This window comes from Helobdella robusta, assembly GCF_000326865.2.
Source record: "Helobdella robusta unplaced genomic scaffold HELROscaffold_29, whole genome shotgun sequence".
NCBI lineage: Eukaryota > Metazoa > Annelida > Clitellata > Rhynchobdellida > Glossiphoniidae > Helobdella > Helobdella robusta.
This window is the reverse complement of record NW_008704475.1, coordinates 1,821,722-1,847,990: the sequence shown is the minus strand read 5'-3', so window position 1 is coordinate 1,847,990 and position 26,269 is coordinate 1,821,722. Positions and strand designations below refer to the sequence as shown.

The following is a 26,269-nucleotide window of genomic DNA, read 5'->3' as shown; positions in this document are numbered from 1 at the left end:
GAAATTGCATAAAGACATAAAAAAATATATCTACGGTACGTCAGACAGTATTATCAGCGATTGATGGTGAAAATGAACCAACAATGCCATGACATTCATAAGTTGAAAAATTAAATTCATGTTAATTCAATAGTTGAAAAACTGACTTTAAGGAAGGTGGCTCTCAGTTTGATAACAAGAGAAGGGTCCTTGATTATTCCCCTCTGCATCTCATCTGTGTAACTGTTTAAATTATTAAGAATGAATAAATAAATAAATTTTTTGTTATGCTGACGACACCGGTGCTCTGGCCAATAGGCAAGATTTAAAGAGCCTCCTCGAAGTTACAGAGAAAAATTATGTACGCAACTTCGTGGTTCTCACAAAATAAACTTACTTTGAGCAGCTCTAAAACACTCAGATGATAATTTCCAGCCCAACTCAATAACAAAGTCATAAAGAATCGTACATGATTGCAACTGCTAATTTCGAAACAAAAAAATAAAACTGTCAAATTTTTAAACGTTCAACTGGATCAAAAATTAGCTTTTCAAACGCTTTCAAAAAATGTAAAACCAAATTAAGCAAAAAATCCAAAATAATACAAAAACGAAAGCAAATAGTTAAAGTTGTTGAATTTGAAACGCACTATCTTTAGTTCACGATACTATTATAACTGAAACTTTTGTCTTTTTTGTGTCAAATTTATTACGATCGTTATTGCATATTATTCGTTGTGATTCGTTGCAATTCGGCGTCGCGACTGGTAAAACAGGATTAATGGGCGAACACTCGATTGACAATGAAATGCATTAATAGCGCTGCCCTCGTATGCAGAGCAACATTTACTTAATCGGCTGAGGCAGGTTTCTTCGTTCGTTGGCTTTATGTAAGTTGATGTTTGACAGGATGTTTGACAGTTTGACATTGGATCTAATCAATCAACGAAGATTGATTGATAGATGTTTAACAAGCATTGTTGTCCGTGTCAGTTTGTATTAATATGTCAAGAGATGCAATGTTGTTGGCATGTTCTATTGCAAATTTTATTTGCTTTTATTGAATTCGGTTGGTAGAATCGTGTTGGGGTTGGTGGATGTGTTAAGAAATCGTACCAAATGATCAACGCAAGCAATGCTATGGAATTCATCTCAGAAGGTCTTATTCCCATATATACATAAATATATCACTCGAAGATATTTGAAACGTTCCATCAAGTCAACCATGTGAATCAGCAAACTCATGCCTTGGGTGATACATTGGATCTAATAATTTTAGTTCACATGATTTTTCAGGGTATAGTATAAATTTTTCCACATCCAGTATATTTTGATTACAGTTGTATAAAGGTGAAGGCAATGACGGCATATTCCATCAGAAAGATAACAAAAAAGTATGTTACATCATGGAAGGACCTTGATGAAAATGGTTTTGTTGAAGCTCTCTCAAGTACTCCTGTTACGCAATCATGTCAGACTATTGATGTAGATGGTGAACATGCTGTATTCAACGGTGAGTTACGACATATTGTTGATAGATTGGTTCCACTTCGTGGGATTTATTGCAAATAGAAAAATGCTGCTCCGTGGTTTCACGATGAGTGCAGAAAAGCCAAGCAGTACTGTTGAAAAATGGAAAAACTCTACAGAAACAACGTTAAGTAAAAATAATAAATGGATATTTTCTTAAAAACAAAATAATGGACTTTTTTCAGATGAACGATAACGGTATTGGGACAATCTGATTAATGGTAACAAAAATGCAAAAAATCTCTGGTGTGGCAAATAAAATTCTGTGAAAAAATTCAAAAAGTTGTCTGTCTCACGATGACACTACGTTAAATTCTAATCAGAAAACGCAATTTTTTTTATAAGATTGACAATGTTATAAAACAACAAATCCTGTGCTTGACAGATTAATGAAGAAGAGTTTACCCTCAAAATTTTCACTCTCTAGTTTCCTGCTAGTTAAAGAGGAGATGCAGCTTAAAAGCATTATATTTAAATCACCGTCAGAGATGTTCTTTAGCGAGTTTATACCAACAGACATTGTTAAAAAGTATTTGGATTTATTCATCTGTTTTCTCAAAAGTTTCATTAATTTGTGTTTACGATTTGGAAGATTTCCTTCTATTTGCAAACAAGTATTGAAAAAAACTAACTTAGATCCCAACAACGTCAACAATTATCGGCCAATATCAAACCTCTCATTCATCTCTAAAACTCTTGAACGAGTTGTAGTGACAAGCCTACAAAAACTATTCGGCAGGCAACAATTAAATGCCAATTTATCAACCTGGCTATTTCACTCAAGCGAGACTGCATCATTGCATGTTCTGCCAAGTTTATATATGCTGCGATGGGTGACCTGAAAATATCGTTGCTGTCATTTCTCGATATGTTGTCTGCGTCCGATTGCGTAAATCATAAAAGTAAGATTTTGATATCTTCGGTACTGCACTCGCTTCGTTTGATTCTTACCTGCCAGGTCGTACTCAGCAAGTTGTATTTAAAAACTTGTTGTCAGATGTCAAAGGAGTTACGACAGATGTCCCTCAAGGATCAGTTTTGGGATCTGTCTTGTTTATGTTATATACATCTGATGTTGCTAAAATAATAAATTCCTATGGATTTGTCTGCCATGCATTTGCTGATGACCGGAGTCTTTCCAAGCAGAGATTGAGGCATTGGCAAATTGATCATTCTGGCGGTTATAACAATATATATATAGCAAACATTAAGTGCAAAAACGATAGCTTCAGTAAAAATACAATTTTATAAAACGTATTTGGGAAAGCATTGAATAATTGAAGAAATATAAAATAATAATTGAATAAAAGAAAATTAAAGTAAAATAACTAATGAGTGAATTTTATAAAAACTGATCAGTTTATAAAAAATTCCTAGAATTAAAAATTTTTAAACTGGAAATTTCAATAAATGACTTGCCTATCAATGATCTTCCAGGCATATGACACATCTGCAACAATTTGCAGATTAATCAACGATTCCTCTTTTATGTTGATAATTTTAATCATTTGATGCATATACGATCGTGTGTCCGTCAAGAACTGTTTAACCTGCATTATGTTCTCCAGCTGATGGAATTCTTGCACCTGGAGCGATGATGATGATGATGTGCGTGATGAACATGAGCGACTTATTTTGAAAAATCGATAGCGATGTTTAAGTACCAGGTATTTCATGACCAGTGAGTGTCATTCTAATATCAAAACTTCGATGTTGACATGGTGGTTACCGATTACAACCGATTTCGGTAATTTTGAAAAATCAATAGCGATGTCTAACCAGTGAAACTAAAAATGACCGAATTAAATATTGATATAAGTAAGTTATCGATATTATAAGTAATTTTAAGGCTAAAATAGGTTCGACGAGATAACTGGATAACGTGGCTTAAGAGCATGTAAACAATGAAGAGATAGAATTAAAGTCAATGTATTTCTAGGCAAAAAAAGAGGACAATAGACAAGATTTTGCTAACTGCCAGCTACGAAAAAATGTAGAGAAAATAACAAATTCGAGATAGATTTGCAATCTGTTAAGGAGAACTCTAGCTAACATTTTACCTGCAATAAATAAGATAAGTGTTCCGGTGATCTTCGCAAACAATAAATCAAACCCCCGCACAACGTTAATAGACTTGACTAAAACATCTAATGTCTGCCGGTGGCATATCATATCTGAATCTGGTTGTCCGGACCATTTTATAACAGTGCTGCATCAGTGTTCAAGACAATGGTGATCAATCCAGACAATTTTCTGTCTCAAAAAGTGTAGAACAGAGATGTGTTCATGCGGCAACATTATTTAACATGATGTTTGCTGCCATGTTGTGGATACTTTCAAAAGGAAAGGTTGGACTCGATATCAGATATCGTAAACAAGCAGAAGTGTTTAACCTAAGTAAATAACAGATAAAAACAAAAATCAAATATTGTTGCATAAAGCTTTAAGTGAAATAGATCAATAAAAAAGGCAACTCACCTTGGCAAAGCTTGCAAAAAAAAATGTTGGCCTACATAAACATGAAAAAACATAAAAAGAGTGACGACAGAAGACTGAAGTGATATGAAGACCAATAGAGCAAGCTGAGCCAACAAAAGAAAGAAAAAAAGTAAAAAAAGCATCTACTTATAGCCAGCAACAATGCACGTAGAAAAGCACTAGACGAAAATGTGTAAAATTTTGAAGAAATGAAATCTGGTTGGAGCATTTTGATTCTTTCTCAAAATATTTAAATTATTATAACCTTACGGTTTAAATGTTACTTTTCCATTGCACAAAATAGGTAAAAAATGTTCTAAATTAAAAAAAAACTATCTTGCTTTCATGAAATCCAGCAAAGGTTATTCTTTATAAATATATATGTAATTTTTTTATGAAATGGTGAATTTTGTGAACCATAAAAAATTAGTTAAATCAATGAATTTTTATTAGATTTAATTTGTTATAACTGTTTAATGTGATGTAGACCAGTAGGTCTGCCATCTTCGGATCAGTAAATAATTCAGAACCAATGATGGGTGTCGGTAAATTTCAATGTATGGATTTAGGGGCTCCGGTAGCTTCCATGCCTAATATGATGTCCTCATCTTAATGCTGTCATTTCTCTTAAGTTATAACGAAATATAGCTACCAAACCCTATTCATTCGAAATACTGAACGATTACAATTTAAAAAAGTTAAACGTTCTTAGAACCTCTTCAAGAGCTTGTATAAGTTGAACAATTCGTCTGCCAGCTGCAGTTGAATCGTCATAATCCAATTGGTTAATCTGATTGCTCATCTTGTAAAACCAGTCCTGAAGTTTTGCTTTTTTAAAAAAACGTAAAAACACCGACTTTAATTTATGTCAGAATCTATTCAAAAGACATTTAAATTTACGAATCAATTAATATTTGATAATAATAGAATAATCAGCTCTGAAGAAAAAATTCAGTGATTAAAATCAATAATTATTGATTTAATGAAATCACAAACTAACCATTTTTTTCCACTCTAGTCAGAGGTTTAGCTCCATCAAAGATTTCACTTAATTCCATTAATCTATCAGCAGCTTCCTTTTTATTGTTATCCCACATGAGTTTCTTATCATCCAACATTTTTTTGAGCATCTACCAGAATTATCAGTAAATAATTAAATAACAAATCATTTGAAGCAGTTAAATTGTTTCGATGAATATAACATAGGATACCATTTAGAAATTTCTCACACAACCTCCTTTAGAACCACTTGCCTAAACATACTTCCACACCATCAATTGTTCAACAATTGTCAAAAATGTCACTATTCTCCGTAAAAACATCTTAACAAAATGATTCCTTTTCTTTTAATGTCCTGCCGACTAACAAAGTAAGAAACAGATCAATGGCAATAAGGGCTACATGACACACAGTAACTAAGACTTCAAACTTATATAAAAGAGAGAAGTTTAGTTGTTTAGTTTAAATGTAATTAGTGATCAATCTTCGTTCAGCGTCCAGAGACCCAGTTCCCCCGAGATAGGACGTTGTTTTCTTTTCCATCAATTTTTTGCGCCAGATTAGACGATCAGTTGTTTCCATTTCATTTAAATTTAGCTCGATTGTTTCTGACCAGGACTTCTTTGGACGGCCTTTGGGACGTGTGCCAGGTACTTCAACATCTGCAAGAGAAGTTATGGCACTGTTTCCACTTCGTTTAACATGACCGCTGCTTTGTGGCAAGACCCATTTAAGGAAAGGCCAAACAGAAAATCGATATCACTTGCAGTTGGCTATGAAGACGGTTCTGCTTATTAACTCGGTCTCAGTTCCAACTAAACTGCTGCGTCCATACTGGTCGCTAACACCTGCTGACACCGGCCCTTGTGGAAAAAGAGGGTGTGGCTTGTTCTCACGAAACTTTTCCACCTTAAACTAATTCGATTGTGCAAGTTTTCTCCGATGAATGCTGTGAGTGTAAAAGTCCTGAGGCATCAGGAAAATGACAACGGGCATAAGTAGAGGATACTACTGTGAGTGTCTAACCACTATCCAGCACGTAGGCGGCCTTGGTGTGATGGTCGCACGTTAGTGAAGGCTACAGTGACGTTTAGTCCTGTCTTGGCAACAAAGCAGCCCTAGTGAGAGAGGCACTGCTTTTTCCAACTGGAAAAGGGACTAGATCAACCATTGTCACATTCATAGGCTCGACCAGTTTCATATGAGATGTCTGCGTATGATTGCTAGTATCAGGTGGGAAGACAAAGTACCAAACACAATGGTTATGGAAAAATACGGTACAATGGGTATAGAATTGCTTTTGTTTCAAGCTTAGTTTCGTTAGATAGAGGATGTTATACGTATGCCAGACACAAGAATTTCCAAGCAGGTCTTTTTTGGTCATCGAGAAAATCGACTGGAAAGTGGCCCAAACGTAGGTAAAAAGACAGATAGAAAGAAAATATGAAAAAACGTGGTTTGGACCCCCAAGGCCCTTTGTGTAGATGCTCTGCCGCGCTCGGAATAGAGAAAGTCTACTCAGTCGTCAACAGTTTTCGCTTTTGAACCAGCATGTACTGTTGCTTACGCTAAAAAAAATTCAACGAAAACAGACGGCCCTAAGCGGTGATCGTACAGGTGTATGGATCTGTGGAACATGTGCACGTAAATGTTCGTTAAGGATAGGACTTTTTGCTCATTTTAGGATACATAAAATAGTTTACATATTTATATAAACCAGCATTTACATTCTGGCATAGGCTAATAGGAAACACACGTTTCACTAGTAATTTACAATATTTTCTTTGTAAAACTCAAATTGAGGTTAGACAAAAATAACCTTTTTAAATTTAAGTTCCAAGTCAGCCGTGAAAATAAGCAATTGAAATATTTGATGCTTGCTACATTTGCTGTCCTGCAACAATTGTTCTCTCAACTGGCGGCACTTTTTCGTTGTTTCTTGGTAAATAATAAAAATAATATAAGTTTGCGAAAGAGAAATTATATAATTAATCAAGTCATTTTATTTAAAATTTTTTTTCCTATAAATAGCTTTGCACTGTCACAAATACGCATTACATTTCTTTGAAAAATTAGTAACAAACCAGTCGTTTAACGCAAATTAATCATAAGACCATCTCAATCATTCAATGCTTAAGGTCTAGTTTAAACATAATTTGTAGATTAAGATGATTCCTGAGAAACAATATTGTGAACCCTTTCAATTATTTAACGCTTACCTGACTTAAACCGATGATAATAAATGGTTAATATTTAAATTTATTGATACATTTTTCATAATTTTCATCTTCCCCATCATCTCCACCATTCCATGATATCCGTGTACACAATTGGAGTCTAACCATACTTTTACGTCTGATCAAATTTGTATGTAATTTTAATTTTACTATTTTCTTTTTATTATTTTTTAGAAATTAATGATTGAAAGCTTAGTTGAACCAATATGTCTCCAATTCGTTTAAAGACTTCTAGAACTGAAAGATTAGTTTCCTGCATATTGGTAAATTATTCAAAATCTCAGACGAACAACATCAATTCACACGAAACAGATCGCAGAGCACGTCCTATGTTGACATCAGACTATCAAATAATCAGGTCCACCACCATGGAGGCAACTGCAAGCAACCACCACCAGCTTCTACATCTTGAATCAGTAATCAATAAAGAACTTTTAATTATCCTGTCACATGATTTTGTCTATCTAACCCAATAACCAACCTTGCAGCAGCGTTTTGAAATCGTTGAACACTTTTAGCCGCACTTCCACAGCCGCACCATTCATAACTTAAATACAATAATCAACCTACATAATACAAACGAAATTAACCAACTTGTAAAAATGTTAGCTAGAAGAAATTTTGGTTGTTGTTGCCCTGTTTCATGACTGGCTCATCAATCTAGACGAGATCCAAGCAAGTTTGCAGCCGCAGACCGGTTTCTCCAGAGATCCACTATAGTGAGTGATGTATAGTTACTGGGGCAAAAAAAAGGCACAGGAGACAAATGTTGTTGATGCTTTGGAGCAACAATCTTCTCGTGGTGGAGCCGATTTTGACAAAGCTCATATAACCTACTCGTCATCATTCCAACAGACTGTTGCAATAAACTCTCTTTGCCAAGAAGACATTTTTTGATGAGTTTTAATTATCGCCGTAGCTAAAAAACAAGTACCAAGTTTCGCGGTCCGAGGTTGCTAATGCATTATTAAACAAGAAATTTTTAATTTGCTACAACCTATTATATTACACCTCTCGTATTACCAAGTAAGGGTAGAGCCCTTCTAGATCCTAACTGGATTAATTCTGCTTTGTCACGATTCAATTTCAGGTGATTCAAATTTAGGCAATTAACAATATTATTGACGTTGAAACCAGGCGGGGTGGCCAAGTTGTTACATAGCTGTGCAGGTTGTTACGTAGCTGTACAGGTTGTTACATAGCTGTACAGGTTGTTATACAGTGAGGGCTCTATCAACATGGACAGCACATCAGATTCACCATCGGTGAACTTGACCAGCATCATCATTATTATTGCTGCTCAGCAAACAACAAACAATTCAGGGATTGCTTGGTCAGACTCAACTGCCGGATGCACCATCACATGACAAAACCCCACAGTGCCACTTACTATTACCAAATGTAAAATATTTTCCAATCTATGTCAGCAAATTATAGCTTGAATTTCCGTATGGTTGGATGTTTTTTCTGAATACACTGGTCTGCTGAATTGAGAAGACAAGACAGAAATAACCCATACCTTGTTATAGCAAAACATTACCCCAACTTATACTCTAACTTTTGATTTATATTACAATATGCGGCTATTTTATCTCATCCACATATATAATAATTTTTTATTTTTTCAACTAGCTAATAACTTGTCAAATCATGTATTGGTTTGTTTCAACTTTGTTTAAATTTTCAACTTTGATTTTTGCTAGTTAAATGCAGTACCATACAAATACAACATTAAACTGAGAAGGTATATGACATGATGTTGGATGCAAACATGAAGAAACCTGGATGTGTGACGGCCAGTGGTGCAGTGTGTAGCATGAGCCACCTGAGAGCCACATTGCAGTCCCTCAGATCATTCAACAACTTGTTCACATTTTTCAAGATATAATGTTTTGTTAAGACACCCTCTTGCAAAATGTTATCAAGAGTAGACAACATTGCCAAAACCTTGTTACTATGTCGTACAGTCTGTCCAGAAAATAAATAACAAAAATATTTATCTTGTCAAACCTATAATGATTCAACAGTTCAAAATACATTAAAAAAATAATAAAAACAGTTTTTATACTCCAAAAAATTAACAATATACTAAATGACGTTGCAGAAAAATGAAATAACCAGTGATTTTATATTATTGCTTTCAATGGTATCGTTGAGCGCCAATGTAGCAGCTTTATAAGGCGACCATGCATCCACCAAATTGACCATTAAGCCCATGTAAACACTTGTCACCTAAATAGTTTTATGCGCTTTCATATTTTTGGTAAAATTTCATCATTAACGCTTTTTAATCAATCTTCAAAATGAGAACATTTAACTAAAATAAATTTTCACTAACAAAAAATACGCTTTAGAAATAAATAGAACAAATAATCAACTGATCAAAGATAATAACCAAAACATTGAATGCGCATTATTGAGATTGTTATTCATATAGAATCAGAAATGAACGTGAAGAGCGAAGAAGACCTGTTCTAGAGAGAAAACAGTGCATGCAATGACAATCAATATTATTTTGCTAGTCTAGTCTAGAGGATAAGTTTGGTTGAAAATTTGAAGTGACAAGTAGATTAGAAGGAGGTCTATGCATGCATTACTTAAATTTATAAATAATGCACTGACGAATGACGTTTAACGTCGAAATAGATCTATCTGCAATTATTTTGATATGTTTTAAAATGTTTGTTAATATATATATATATATATATATGTAATGGAAATTGTTAGCTGTTAATTGTTAGAATAGATGAAAATCTTACCTAGAAGAGAGCGCCGTATGGTCACGTGGGTCGATTACTAGACCAAAGTACAAGCGCTTACCTAGTAGAGAGCACCGTGCATGTCTATAAATAGCCTACGCAAATAAGTTAAGCTCTCTTTCTTTTCTGTGGCTCTTGGGCCGGAGTTGACGTTAGTAAAATTGAGTATTGTATTGTTGCATTTTCGTTAATTTGATTTATTCGAATAATTATTTAGTTAGGTTTTAATAAAGGAGGATTAATAATATATCTGTCGTTGTGTTTAGTTAATATCGAACCCGTTACATTGGTACCAGAAGTGGGGTAGTTATTTAATTGGTGTACGACAATAATTGAATAATTAAATAACTAATAGGACGTTTTGACATTTATATAAAAAAATTAATTAAATACTTAGTCATAAGTTATTACATTTGTTGTACGTTTGTTGTAAGTTGAGAATTCAAAATTATAATGGATCGATTGACGAAGATGAAACAACAAAAATTACAACGTCTGTCGAACGAACAGATAACAAAGAAGCTACTGAAGAGATCAATCGACGAAGCCAGTGTACGATTGATGAGCAGATCACAGCTGTTAGAAATGTGGGCAACAATTTTGGCAGACAGCGCTGATTCTCCATGCAGTATTGCGGCGGAGGGTGCTGTGTCGAAAGATGCTGAAGGTGGATTGAACTTATACGAAAGGAAACAGTTAGAAATGGAGTATAGGCTTCGAGAAGCGGAGATTGGTAGACAACGAGAGAAAGATGAGAGGGAATATAAGCTCAAAGAAGCAGAGATGGCCAGATAGCGTGAAAAAGATGAAGCCGAATTCAGGCTTAAGAGTCAAGAATTAGAAATTCGACGACTAGAGGTAGAAGGTATGAATAATCGAAGAGTGGCCAATGATGCTAGTGAGGATAATAACACGATAAAACTAATGCAACAGACTCGATTTTTCGCGGAGTCGTTAAAACATCTGATAGGAACTTGTCCGTTAGAGCCAAGAGATATTCCTGCATTCTTTGAACACGTAGAGAAAATTTTTCGAAACTATCACGTAGACGGAGAAATTCAAGCCAATTTGTTGATAATGAGTTTGAACGAAAAGGCCAAAACGTGGTTGCATACTATTTCCGCCGACGGTCTGAAGGATTATAGCGAAATTAAAAGACTCATCCTGCAGGAGTTCAGGTTAAACCCGACAAAATTGAGAGATGAATTCTTCGCCCTGAGAAGACAGAAAAGCGAATCGTACACGAGTTTCGGGGCGAAATTATACGGCACGCTGAACCACTATTTTCAAAGCCGTAACATTACGGGATTAGAAGATGCAATGAAATTGATATGTGCAGATAGAATGAAAGAGTTGCTACCAAGACATACTCTCGAATTTATTTTGTCACAAGAGCAAGCAGCTTCCTGGATGAGTCCTGACGTGTTGGCACAAACGATCGACAAATATGAAACCGCCATGAACATGAAAGTTTCGAGCGACAATACATATATGCCGGAGAGTATCAATCAGATACAATCATTTCGAGAAAATGAGCACCAGATGTATAGAAGTAGCAACAACAAATCAGCTTCACCCAAACAAACCTGTTTTTCTTGTGGAAAGATTGGTCATATTGCAAAGCACTGTACATGGAAAAATAGAAATACACCTACGGCCACTAGAAACGTCATGCGCTGTGAGACGGACAAAAAAACGCAGAGACCAGTTGAAATCGAAACACCAATAAGAACAAAGGAAGTTGTCATTGAAGCAAACAAATTTTATGATCGCAAGTACATCGAAGTAAATATTAACGACGAGATTGATCAAAAGGCGTTAATTGATAGTGGATCAGAAATATGCTGCATCAGTGAAGAGATCAGCTGCCAGTTAAAATTACAGCCGGTAGACACTATAGCAATAAAGGTAATTGGACAACATTTCGACCATACGAAAGGTGTATGGATTCAGATCAAACCTACTTGTAAGGATAAGACACAAACAAATATTGCGCCAGTAGTGAAGATATATTGCGCAATTGTTCCCAAACTATGTGAAGGGCTATTATTAACTCCAAGTGTCGTTGACTTGATCGAGGAACCGATTCCACAAACAAACCTGTCAGAAATTGATGAATCAATGAAGCTGCAAAAGATGCAGGATTCGGCAAGTAAGAGAAACGAATTAACCTGCGATAACCCGGTGGTTGACAAAACCGAACAAGTAAATCCAGTGACCGTCGAAGTCAAACTAGTTGAAAGGGAAATAGGGAAGTCGGTAAATGAAGCAAAAGTGAAGAGACAAGATCCGACGTCTGACGTAGAAGAATCAACCGACGAAGACCAGGAAGTTGACAAACCCGATTTAGAAGAGACGGGAAGTAAGGATAGCGCGGTTGCTGAAAAATCAACACTCCTCGAAGAACAACTAGCGTGTGAATCATTAAAAAGGTGTTGGGAACACGCTAAAACCGGAAAACACAACTTCTTCATAGAAGAGGGTCTGTTGTATCATCGAGAAGAAATATTAGGACACAAGGTAAAACAATTGTGTCTCCCAATTTCGAGAATCCAAACCATATTACATCTGGGACACGATGCCCCATTTGCAGGGCATATGGCGTATAAGACAACGCGTTATCGTATCGGATTAAATTTCTGGCTTCCAGATATGACAGAAAAGGTACGACAGTACTGTAAAACGTGTGTGATTTGTCAACTCAGAGCACCAATTAAAAGAGATCAACAAGTTCCCATCACACCGATACCTTGAAACGACGAATTACCATTCAGTCATTTGGTTACAGATTGCATTGGACCGATGATCACGGAAATAGGACCTAAACCGGAATATAATTACGCTTTGGTAGCAGTGGACTTATTCACGCGTTGGTCCATGGCCTACCCTCTCAGATCGTTGAGTGCGAAGGCCACTTGTGAAGTTTTATTACAGATATTCATGACACACTCCATTCCAAAAATAATCAGCTCTGACTGCGGAACAAACTTCACGAGTCAACTCACAAAGGAGATGTTAAAACGGTTGGGGTGCTGTCCTAGATTTAACACACCCGAACATCCAGAAGCTTCGGGCGTTGTTGAAAGATGTAACAGAACCCTGAAGACGATGATATACAAGGTTGCCCAAGATTATCCACGTAGTTGGCACAAAGTATTACCATTTGTACTTTGGTGCTTGAGAGAACGACCTTCTGCCACGACCCATATAAGTCCATTTACATTATTGTATGGAACGTTGCCGAGAGGCCCGTTAACAGTGGTGAAAGAAAACTGGACAGGTGAACGAGAATTTCCTTTAAATGTTGGCCGAGGATCAGAATATCTCCAAAATCTTAAAAACAATCTGGAATTGGCGAAGAATTATGCAGCATACTATTCAGAGAAGGAACAGCAGCGTTACACACGTAATTACAATCTTCGCACGAAGGACAAACATTTCAAAGTTGGCGACTCGGTCATTATGCTCGCACCTTTGAAGATGAAAAGCAAATGGTATAACCAATGGCAAGGACCGGCGTCTTTTGCGAAAGTGAAGTCACCTTATTCGTACCTAGTTGAGTTGGAAGGAAAGAAATATCATGTGCATGCCAATAAACTTCATGGATTCCATAAAAGAATTGAAAAGGCCATGATCAATACCTGTGTTATTCTTCGAGAGAATGATTCAGATTTTGGCGTATTAAATATGTATGAAAAAGAACAGAAGGAAAACAAACAAAAAATCAACGAGGAGGAGATACACATTAGTGACCTAGAAAAACAAGAAAGTCGAGAATTGATTGACTTGATTAAGGAATTCTCAGCCGTATTCTCCACGAAAATAGGACTTTTTAAAGGAACGCAACATCGTATTGAAGTTAATGAAGGATTTAAACCCAAACGTTTAAAAGCCTACAAAATTCCCGAGTTACTCAGGGGGGAAGTAAAGCGTCAGCTCAAAGAGATGTTGGAACAAGATATCATTGTACCTTCGAACAGTGAGATGGTTAACCCAGTGGTATGCGTGTTAAAAAATAACGGAAGCGTACGTTTGGCAGTGGATTATCGTTATGTTAACAAACATTCAACAAACGATGGATTTCCAATTCCAGATGTAAAGGACGTACTACAAAAGGTGGGCAACGCCAACTTCATCAGTTGTTTTGATGCACGATCTGGATATTGGCAAATAACCTTACAAGAAAGTTCAAGATGGTTAACTGCGTTCGTTTGCGATGAAGGTTTGTTTGAATTTAAAAGGATGCCTTTTGGATTGAAGTCGGCAGGAGTAACTTTCACACGCGCCATGAAGGAACTTACGAAAGATATATATCAGTTCACAGAAACCTACATTGATGACATTGCCGTGTTTTCTAATAGTTGGTCAGAACATGTCCAACACCTTCGATGTTTTTTACAGACAATTTCTCATGCCGGAATAACGTTGAATTTAGACAAATGTCGGTTTGCGCAGAAGAGAATCAAGTTCTTAGGTCATCTAGTAGGATCCGGAAAAATTGAGGTAGACCCATCAAAGATACAGGTACTCGATCAGCTACAACCACCAAAAACTACAAAAGAGGTACGAAAATTAATTGCATTTTTTAATTATTTTCAAACATTCCTACCCAACCTGGCTGCAACGATGCACCCGATCACCGAGTTGACTAAGAAATTACCATCGAATTGAATAATATGGTCCACCAACCATCAGAATGCATTAAATCTGATGATTCAGAAGTTGAAGGATGCCACCGTATTGAACACCATAGATTACCAACGAGAGTTTGGATTAATAACAGATGCAAGTGAATGTGCGGTAGGTTGTTGTTTAATTCAATGGGGCAACGACAAGAAAGAAAAAACTATTGCGTTTGCTAGTCGCAAACTGACCAATGTTCAAAAACGATGGTCCACGATCGAAAAGGAAGCATACGCGATAGTTTGGGCTCTTCAGAAATTCCGATCGTGGATTTGCCTATCCAAAATCAAAATTTTTACAGACCATAATCCATTAACGTACCTGACGGAATCGACACCAAAAAGTTCAAAGCTTACACGTTGGGTATTGGCCCTTCAAGAGTATAATATACAATTCTGTTATCGTCCAGGTTCACGTAATGTTGCCGATTTTCTCTCCAGTCAAGAAATATTATTGTTTTTTTTTTTTTTTTTTTGGACATTAATTTTGGTTTTGTTTAGTTTTTAATTTTGTAAGTGTGATGAATGTTACATTCATCCTCCTAGGCGTTGGAGGTATGTAATGGAAATTGTTCCATTACATGATCACGTGGATTAAGTACTAGCACAAAGCACGTGTGCTTACCTAGGAGAGAGCGCCGTATGGTCACGTGGGTCGATTACTAGACCAAAGTACAAGCGCTTACCTAGGAGAGCACCGTGCATGTCTATAAATAGCCTACGCAAATAAGTTAAGCTCTTTCTTTTCTGTGGCTCTTGGGCCGGAGTTGACGTTAGTAAAATTGAGTATTGTATCGTTGCATTTTCGTTAATTTGATTTATTCGAATAATTATTTAGTTAGGTTTTAACTATTACGCAAATAATATATATATATATATTAATGATAAAATCACAGCATGTTCGGCGTTAGTTAACTTCTTGTTTAACTTTTCGATTTTTCTAACTGTCGATCTTAAATCATTCTCAAGTTTCTGGAATTCAAAACTAAAATTCTTGTTTGTTTTATGCATGATAGAACAAAAAAGCTTTTTTCTGTATTCCTATACCATCTTCGGTGTTCGAATTGATACGTTGTGTATGTGGCCAGATGTTCAGATATATTTATATATAGAGTAGATACTGTGTCTCTACTCTACTTTCTAACATAAACAAAAAATTTTGGTTTTGAACTCAAGAAACATGAGAATACTTTACAAACAACTGTTAGAAAAATCGAAAATTTAAAAAAAGAAGTTAACTAACGCCGAACGTGCTGTGATTGTCATCAATAATTGCATTTTTGACAGTCTAAATCCAGTATATATAAATATATATATATATAACTGCTATCACAATAAACTGATATTATGTTTATTTTGGAACATTTATTTTTTAGTACATTTTTTTCTACACATATATATCAGTTTATAATTGATTTAACTTTCCTCTTTATATAATATTGGTTGACCACTTAACAGGCTATGCTTTGGGTTGAATAAAAACTCGAAAATAAATAAGAAATATTTACCCAGTTATCTGGAAAAAACTTGTCAACAACTTCCCTCATGATGTGATGTTGGTGGTGCAGAACATCCGGTGCAAAGAACAAAACTATGTACAACATTGAGGCTTGAGTTGCCAACGCATTGCTTCGATGGTCGGGCAGTGGGTATGCAGAAATCTGATTGTAGACGTCATCAGACCGCAACCGACTCAAGACCATAGATACAAATGTTGAATTGAGAGACACTCGACTTTTAAAAAATGTGCATAAATTGTTTTTGTGGTAAATTTTAGTTGTTAAAATTAAACTAATAAATTTACTGAATTTAAAAAATGAAAGATAAGCAAAAAACAGTTTGCCAAATATTTTTGTCTCCTTTTTATTACAGTCATAGTAAAACTTAAATCTTGCAAAATTTCAAAAGCAACTGTTTATTGTTTATAATTAGTTAATAAATGTCATAACACATAACAACAATACATAATAACAACACTTAACAGCGACAATTATACAAATCACTCGAAAACCTGAAAAAACTTTCCGGGTAATCAGTTGGTCTCTTTGAATTTGGTGCCAGTGAAAATCCTGTTGCCCGAAGCAATTTGCAAACATCATCAAGGTTGGATTCTGATGACATTTTTGAGGCACTGAACATAGATAACAAGAATGTTTTCAGTGAAAAGAAATAACAACTCAGAGGAACCATAAGAGAAAATGATTGTAAATCACAACTTGTATTATATTATGTATCAAACTTTAATCACTCTACATTGATACATTATTGAAATCAACTAATAATGAACATCTTGCATGGTAATCTGATGTCCGTAATTTAATATAGTAATGTAAGATAGTAAATATAAATAATACATGAAAACATTAAATTGTATTCAATGGATTTGTTTACTAAAATTTAAAAAAAGTATCTGAATTGTGAGACGTTGTGTGAGTGAAAGATTAGAAAAGGAGTCCACATGGTTTATTATTGTAAGTAAACCAAGGTCGATAATGGACGAAGGACATGAAGGTTAAATCTGCTAAAAACTAATTTGGAACAATATTTTAATTAAACAGTCATAACTTTATGGCCTAAAATAAAATATTGGATAGGAAATTAAGTTTTGTATAAAAAACCTGTATCTATAGTAAGAGACGAGCATCTTCTCGCGGACCGAGCCTTCGAAGTTTTGATCGACGATGAGAAGCATCACTCCATACAAATATATTGACTCACACTGAAACAATAATGTCTTATCATCAATCAATCATTCAATCATCGTTTAGCGTCCAGAGACCCAACTCTCACGAGGTAGGACGTTGTTTTCTTTGCCATCAATATTTTGCGCCAAATTAGGCGATCAGTTGTATCCATTTCATTTCAATTTAGAGCTTTCATGTCTTGCTCGATTGTTTGCACCAGGAATTCTTTGGACGGCCTTTGGGACGTGTGCCAGGTACTTCAACATCTGCAAGAAAAGTTATGGCACTGTTTCCACTTCGTTTGACATGACCAAACCACCGCAGACGGTGTTGCCGGCATTTGTCCTTTATATCATCTAAACCAGCACGACGCAGGATTTCGGTGGATTTGATGTGGTCCTTCAGACTAATTCGTTGCACCCATCAGAGCATTTTCATATCGATCGTTGAAGTTTTTGTTCCAGTTGTGGTTGTCATTGGCCATGTTTCTGCACCATATAACGACACCAGACGTATCACAGATTTATAAAGTCTTGATCGTAGTGGTAGTGGGATGTCACGCCGCATCAATATAGAGGCAAGGAGATGCCATTTATTCCAGGCTGCACGTATGCGTGCTCAAACGGCAGCTTCAGCTGTTCCAGTACAATCCAGAACATCCCATGATATTGAAACGATGTGACTTTTTCTACCTTAATAGCTTCAAAAACATTGCTAATACGAATTGGTTGTTGTTGCAAGCAGAACAAAAAAAATTGGACATAAGATAAAGTACCAATTATTTTTGAACAACGTTTGTGACACTACTGGTTACACTGCTGACACTTGATTGAATTGTTACCTACACCAGCTTTACATACTGAACAGGGCCATCGTCCAGTAGCTGTGGATTGAATGGGTTCACCAGTGTTCATTGCTTTGGTTTTGCTGATGTTGACTTTGAATCCATGATCGGCCAGTCTGGTGTTCCATTCTTCAAACATCTGTGCTGCATTCTGCTCAGACGTGGCTGTTAAAACGATATCATCAGCATATATTAGATTCTAAATGTCATCAGTGTGTATCGGTTTTGTGATTTCTTCCATCACAGTTATAAATAACAGTGGACTGAGGATCGAGCCTTGGTGAACTCCAACGCCGATGTCAAATGCATCTGTGTTTCCAACCGTTGTGCTGACAAGAGTCTTAGTATTCGTATACATTTCCATCACCAGTCAAACAAGATATTCTGGAATGAGTGGTCGACGTAGACTCCATCTGATTGCTTCACTGGAAACTCGATCAAATGCTTTTTCAAGGTCTACAAAAATGTGTGATATTTGTTGATGCTTTGTGAGGTACTTCTCTTTGCAAGGTTATTAATATTATATTTTTTGTTACTTATGTTAAGGTTGACCTTACAGGCGTCGGTCTCGAATCTCCTAGTAATTAACTTGTTTTTTGCTGAATAAAAGTTCTTTCAATTCAATACAATTCAATTCTCTAGCAGTTGCCGAAGGATGTGAATTGCATCAATTGTTGATTTCCCCGCTAGGAAACCAAGTTGATAATTTCCGATTTGATATTTGATATTGTCATTTGTGAGTCCCTCCAGAGGGCCCTGCTGCCTTTCCATTCTTCATAGCTTTCAGAGCTTCTCTAAGCTCCTCTACAGTGATGTCTGGAATCAGACCTTCGATGGATGGAGCGTCAAAGTTGACATTGATGGGATTTGTTTCATTTAACAGACGCTCGAAGTATTCTCTCCACTGTAGCTTGATCTCATCTTGTTCAAGGACCATCTCATTTTTGTCGTTTTTGATACATGAAGCACCAACTATGTCTTTTTTCGTACGCTTTGCTTGTTTTGCTATACGATACAGAGATTTCATTTGTTCACCTTTGCTTTTAGTGAGCCACTCTCTGCACTGATCTATCCGAGCCAGTGCAACTTGACGTCTTGCATAGTTGTTCTACTCACGGAAAATTTTATGGTCATCAACAGACTTTGATTTTTGCCATTGCTTGTATGCAACTTTCTTTTCAGCTATTGCATTTTGTACACTGTCATTCCACCACCAAGTGTCCCGTTCATGCTGACGTTTTATACCAGTTTTCCCCAAAAACTGTAGTTGCAGCGTTTATCAAAACGGTTTTGCATGTACTCCAATCTGTACTGGCTTGCGATTGGTGGTCTAACTGTGTGGCGACAATCTGTTGAAATTTTTCTCGATGAATATTGCTTTTCAGCTTCCACGTTTTGATTCTCCGAGGCATTTGTTTAGACTTATGTTGTGACAGTTCGACAACCAGGTCTGCCACAAGGAGTGTATGTTGGGCGATACATGATTCGCCAGGTATAACTTTGACATTTTTGAATAGCCTTCGGTGTTGTTGCTTTGCATTCATTCTGCTTGTCTTTCTTTTTTCAGTTGCCATTCATTACTAGGAAGTTGTTCTACTATTTCACTAGGAGAAAAGTTTATTAGTCCTTCTTTTTTCCTTCTTTTGTTTAATTTGTTCCCACTTTCTGGAGTTGTTCCGTCTTTTCGCTTGACAGACCTAGCGTCAACAGCCAATTCACTGTCTGCATCAGCTCCTGTATCTATTGCTGATGATTCATCTTGGTTCCGCACCCTTGATGTTGGTGGAAAGAACACTGCACTCGGCAATAGATTTTGAATCGTTTGCGTCTTTCTGCTCAATTCCAACGCTTTCAACTTCCATCTGTTTTCTCTCCAACGCGACCATTGAGATCGCCTCCAATCAGGATTGTTTCTGATTTTGGTATTGTTGAGATGGCGTCAGAGAACGCAGCCCAGAAGTCATTTTTCATCTTTTTTGATTCGCCTGTCTGTGGTGCGTATGCAGAAAAAATAGTCATTGTTTGCTTTTCTAGGCGAAGCTTGATCCACATGAGTCGTGAATTAATCCTTTTAATATTCAGTGCTTCTTGGGCTAGCGGTTCTTTGACAAAAATTCTAAAACCATTTTTGGCCGTCTTTTGACCATTCCAGAATAGTTTATATTTTTCATTATCTGAGATGATCTGACAGACACCATTCGATTTCCATCGGGTCTCCTGAAGGCAGCAGATGTCAATCCTTCTACGTTCGAACATCTCTGCGATTTCCATGCTGCGGCCAGTCAGTGATCAATAATGTCTTAACAATTTAGCTTAAATTTAATTTCATTCAATAGGTGTTCTTTTATCAAATCTACATGAAATATGTAAATATTATAATAAATGATTTTATAAATGATTTAATAAGAATAAAAATAAAACTGAAATAGATAAATTTTATAATTATTTTCAGTTATTAAAACACCTTAGTATATAATAAAACTCTTTAACAAACTTTTTTATCAAGAAATAATTAATGTGACTATAATAATATTTAATCTTTTTAGTCTTGTGAAAAACATCTTGAAAATAAAATTGGTTGATTGAGCAATTGACTGATTGATAATTTAATGAATGATTTCTAAAACAAATAAAAATAACCATCAATTGCTTCCCATCTTCATTTTGAAGTGCCGACTCCAGTGACTGCTGGATGAACACTCCTTCATTGAGATCTTCAACAAACCTATTTTTAACGAGTAATTTAAAAAAAAATTTAATTCATATTTTGTCAAGTATAATCTGACAAATTTATCAAAATGTTAATATAACATCATAATTTAATGTTTCAATAAGAAATTTGCAAGCTGACGACCTGTTGAGATCGTTGATATATTTAGTAATGCTTTCAAACACTTGGTAGAATCGAGTCAGAATTTCTAAATGATTATCTTTAAATTCTTCATCCAATTCTTCCAATCCCTTTATTAAATGTGAAGAGTAAAAATTATTACAATTATCTGCAGCTTAAAGCATTCTTCAATATATTTTTTAAATAAATGGCCAGACAGAGTACGAAAAATTATTGAAAATGACCTGATATCTATAAAAAATAATAAAAGCAGATCATAAGATTCTCTAGGCAACGAGAATAATTTTGTGTCACATATCATTTATGATTTGTCTAGTACTTCTTTTGAGTAGATTTCATAAGCCAATAATGGTGTAGTGGTTGAGTCCAATAACTGTGTTGGTGTAATCAGGTTCAAATAAGACACCGGTACCTATTACATGCATGTGTAAAGTCTTGTTTAGCACGTACACTTATGCATATGATGGGAGGAAAGCCGAATCCAGAATTACTCCCGAACCTATGCATATGGTGCTTTATTAATTAAAACTCATTTATTTCAGTGAAAACTATTAATCAATCAATCAATCATCGTTTAGCGTCCAGAGACCCAGTTCCCAGAGATAGGACGTTGTTTTCTTTGCCATCAACTTTTTGCGCCAAATTAGGCTATCAGTTGTATCCATTTCATTTCAATTTAGAGCTTTCATGTCTTGCTCAATTTTTTGCGACCAGGACTTCTTTGGACGGCCTTTGGAACGTGTGCCAGGTACATCAACATCTGCAAGAAAAGTTATGGCACTGTTTTTACTTCGTTTGACATGACCAAACCACCGCAGACGGTGTTGCCGGCATTCGTCCTTTATATCATCTAAACCAGCACGACGCAGGATTTCGGTGGATTTGATGTGGTCCTTCAGACTAATTCGTTGCACCCATCAGAGCATTTTCATATCGATCGTTAAAGTTGTTGTTCCAGTTGTGGTTGTCATTGGCCATGTTTCTGCACCATATAACAACACCGGACGTATCACAGATTTATAAAGTCTTGATATTAGTGGCAGTGGGATGTCACGCCGCATCAATATAGAGGCAAGGAGATGCCATTTATTCCAGGCTGCACGTATGCGTGCTCGAACGGCAGCTTCAGCTGTTCCAGTACAATCCAGAAAATCCTCTAGATATTGAAACGATGTGACTTTCTCCACCTTAATGTCTTCAAAAACATTGCTATTTCGAATTTGTTGTTGTGGATTGATGCAAGCAGGACAAACAAAATTGGACACTTTAGATAAATTATCAATTCTTTTTGAACAACGTTTGTGACACCACTGGTTACACTGCTGACACTTGATTGAATTGTTACCTACACCAGATTTACAAACCGAACAGGGCCATCATCCAGTAGCTGTGGATTGAATGGGTTCACCAGTGTTAATTGCTTATGTTTTGCTGATGTTGACTTTGAATCCATGATCGGCTAGTCTGGCGTTCCAATCTTCAAACATCTGTGCTGCATTTTGCTCAGACGTGGCTGTTAAAACAATATCATCAGCAAACATTAGTTTCCAGCACAACGGTTGGAAACACAGATGCATTTGACATCGGCGTTGGAGTTCACCAAGGCTCGATTATTTGTCCACTGTTATTTATAACGGTGATGGAAAAAATCACAAAACCGATACGCACTGGTGACATTTGGAATCTATTATATGTGGATGATATTTTTATAGTCAACTAGCTATGTTACTGGTGTGGTCAACGTAGATCGGTTACCTGTCCTGCTCTCATCACTTATTGATGGCACTACAAAACTTTTTGGAGTTCCAAAGTTAGCATCTGGATTAGGACGAGCAGCTGCTGATGCAGTTTATGAACATATAAAATCTTGGAAGTGTGAATCAATGGTTATTGGCATGTGCTTTGACACGACAGTTCCAATACTGGAAAACTCAATGGAGCTTGCACTCTTCTAGAAAAAGCCATGGGACGGTAATTTATTATGGATGGCTTGCCGTCATCATAAGTTTGAAGTGCTGCTTGCCGATGTATTCAATGTTTGTCTTGGACCATCCACCGGACCAGAAATTTTATTTTTCAAAAGGTTTCGTGAAAAATGGACAGAAATGAATCACACACCAGAAGCCAGATCAACCCCTTTGATAATTGTTTCAGATGCAATTAAAGCATTCATCAAATGTCAACTTGAGGTCAGACATTCACGAGATGACTATTTAGAGTTTCTACTTCTTGCTGCACAAATAGTTGGGCTGCAGGTTGATGTAGCCATTCGCAAACCTGGTGCACTGCACAGGGCACGATGAATGGCAAAAGCCATATACGCATTAAAAATTAAACTATTATTCACCGTAAATAAAACCATATTTAACTTAACAGCTCGAGAATTACAAGGTATTCAAGGTTTGAATCGGTTTATCATTTGTGTTTATCTTCAGTCATGGTTTTCATGCAGGCTCACTGTGAATGCACCTGTGAATGATATTTTGTTGATACAGCGTTTGCATGACTACGACGATGCAGTTCTTGGTTTGACTGGATTAAAAATGATGCTGCGTCATTCTTGGTACATGAGTCCAGAATTGGCAACTCTTGCTCTTTTTTCATCTCTCCTGTCTAACAAAGAAAAGATTGTCCGCACAATACAAGCAGATCGAGGCCAACATCTGATGAAAACAGTACCACAAAGTTTTGACAATTTGCGTGCGTCTAAAACACTTTTTGAAACATCCAATATTGATGCCAGTTTTCTTGATGTACCTGTTGAAAACTGGTCAGATACTCCTTCTTTCCAAGTTGCAGCAGTGTTTGTAAGGAATCTGGTTTGCATCAATGACTCTGCAGAACAGGGAGTAGCGTTGGTACAACATTTCAATAAAACAATCACCAGAGACGCAGAGCAGAAACAATTTTTGCTTCAAGTAGTTGAACAGCATAGGAAAAATTTTGCAGAATATAATCGTGAACTGCTAGCTAAAATTTGAATTATTTGCATTAATTAATATTCAAGCAAACTGAAATTCAATAAAATCTTGTCTTTCAATCATTTTTGACCTAATTTTTGAAATTAAAAAATAAAAGGCATTGCAGATTTATATATTTTTTCACAATTATATATTTCGTTTCATTTGTATAAACAAATCATAAAACATTTATAATCATATCACACTGTATCAAAAGTTGGTAGCGAACAATCAAATACCAAAATCGGAAATTTTTGACCCCTTGGGGGACCTCTAAACATTGTCCAAATGGGCTAAAATTAGGCAGGTAAATTACTGTTACCATACAGACATATTTAATGGAGTGAGACATCAATATTTTAAAACTTCATATTTTTAGGACAACCTAATATATTATTTATATATTATACTATATACTATATATTATATATATATATATATATATGGAGCGGGCAATGAAGAAAATGAAGACTGGTAAGGTTGCAGGTAAGTCTAAAGTGGTAACAGAAATGTTGAAAGCAACAGATGATTGGCGAATTGAGAAACTGACGGATATGTTCAATATAGTAATTAGGAAAAAAGAAACCTGAAAAGATTGGGAGAAAAGTATAATCCTTCCAATATACAAAAGGTAAGGGAAACCCTTTAAACTGTAAATCTTATAGAGCAATCATGCTAATGGAAATGATTAGTAGTGAGATAAGAAGTGAGTTGCCATGGAAGATTTTAGATGCTGATGACCTGGTTCTTATGGCGGAGAGTGGGGAAGAACTGCCAAAAAAGCTCTCAGTGTGGAAAATATCCGGAAAGTAAGGGTTTAAAAGTAAGGGCTGGTAAGACCAAAGTTATATGGAGAGGAGGATTCATATACTTTTGAACGTGGTAAATTCCCATGCTGTGTGTTGTTAAGGAGTTGGAGGAAATTCAATACTGTGTGTAAAATGTGATAAGTGGACTCACAAACAATGCAGCGGTTTGAAAGGAGACCTCAACAAAAGAATAGAATTTGTTTGCGAACAATTTACGTTGAAAGATACTACAAAGCAAAATGGCTCTCAGGAGCAACAACAACAACAAAGCAAAATGGTGAAACTGGAGACTTTGGGATTTTAAAGAATGGGTCCTTTTGTTATTTAGGTGATATACTAAGTGGGGAGGGTGGATTGAATAGAGCGGTCCACAATAAAATAAAACTAGGATGGAAAAAATTTAAATGACTTCAGTGCTGTGCTCTTGAGGTATACCACTTGGCCTGAAGGTTAAGGTATATAAAACAAGGCTATCGCTATACACACACACACACACACACACACACATATATATATATAATTATATATAACAATCCAGCATATTTTGTGAATTCAGGTTTAATAGTAGCACTGCAATGCTCCTCTCAATGAAATATTTTATTTAATTTAAATTGAAAATTAAAAAATATAATAGTGAATCAATATAGTAGTCCCTTGTCTTATAACATAAAAAATATAATTAAATATACATTTAAATTTTAATTAAATGAAAATAAAAAGAAATGTTAACGAACAGGTTTTGAGATGATATTTTCTTCAAAGTATTCAGAGTTTTTGAAATATCTAAAGTCGAACAACAATCCCACATATTTTGTGAATTCAGGTTTCAAACAAGCATCAGGTCTGAAGACAGGTGGAATAAATTTTGATAATCTTAGAAGTTCAGCAATGATGGCATTACCCCATGATACCAGATTCAAAATCGTTTGACCACATAAATTATTTTCAGCTAAAAAATCCACCATTACCCCGATTATTTGGTACTTTTGAAATGCAAAGCCAACCAGAAAAACAGTTAAAAAATAAGTCACATGAGTTAAATTTAATAAAAGCAAATTAAAATAACTTTGAACTTAGCCTTAACGACCGACCTATATATTATGCGAGGAGAGATAGCGAGAAAGAAAAAAGAGACGCAGTGGTGATTATATGTATATATATATATATATATATATATATACATCAATCATTCTTCTAGTATGCATGAACTTACGCCGGATCGATTTATGTCCTTCTTCAACGACAAACTAAATAAGGTGATGGACAGCATCGAAATCAAAGTTCAGTCTAACTCGTCTGATTGCAGATCAAATCTCAGAAACTTGTTTGCAACATTTTCAGATGTTTCTGAGGAAGATATAATCAACATAGCAAAAAATTCACCAACAAAGTCTTCTCAACAAGATGCAAAACCGACTCACATACTCAAAAAGTTTATTAATCTATTTTCGCCATTTT

General features: G+C 35.8%; 1 protein-coding gene across 1 annotated transcript in view; it reads right to left on the bottom strand.

Moving 5' to 3' along the window:
- Nucleotides 1–25,776, bottom strand: part of HELRODRAFT_81068 (hypothetical protein) — a gene marked incomplete at both ends in the record, with an annotated part of 35,150 nt that extends 9,374 nt beyond the window's left edge. The window contains 13 exons of the mRNA XM_009020869.1: nt 147–209; nt 2,924–3,094; nt 4,702–4,814; nt 4,987–5,116; nt 6,805–6,923; nt 9,004–9,190; nt 9,341–9,454; nt 16,172–16,397; nt 16,675–16,794; nt 17,282–17,382; nt 20,832–20,916; nt 21,043–21,152; nt 25,546–25,776. Coding sequence (XP_009019117.1) covers nt 147–209; nt 2,924–3,094; nt 4,702–4,814; nt 4,987–5,116; nt 6,805–6,923; nt 9,004–9,190; nt 9,341–9,454; nt 16,172–16,397; nt 16,675–16,794; nt 17,282–17,382; nt 20,832–20,916; nt 21,043–21,152; nt 25,546–25,776 — 1,770 coding nt within the window. The remainder of the gene's footprint in view (nt 1–146; nt 210–2,923; nt 3,095–4,701; nt 4,815–4,986; nt 5,117–6,804; nt 6,924–9,003; nt 9,191–9,340; nt 9,455–16,171; nt 16,398–16,674; nt 16,795–17,281; nt 17,383–20,831; nt 20,917–21,042; nt 21,153–25,545) is intronic.
- Between the last annotated feature and the right edge of the window lie 493 nt (nt 25,777–26,269).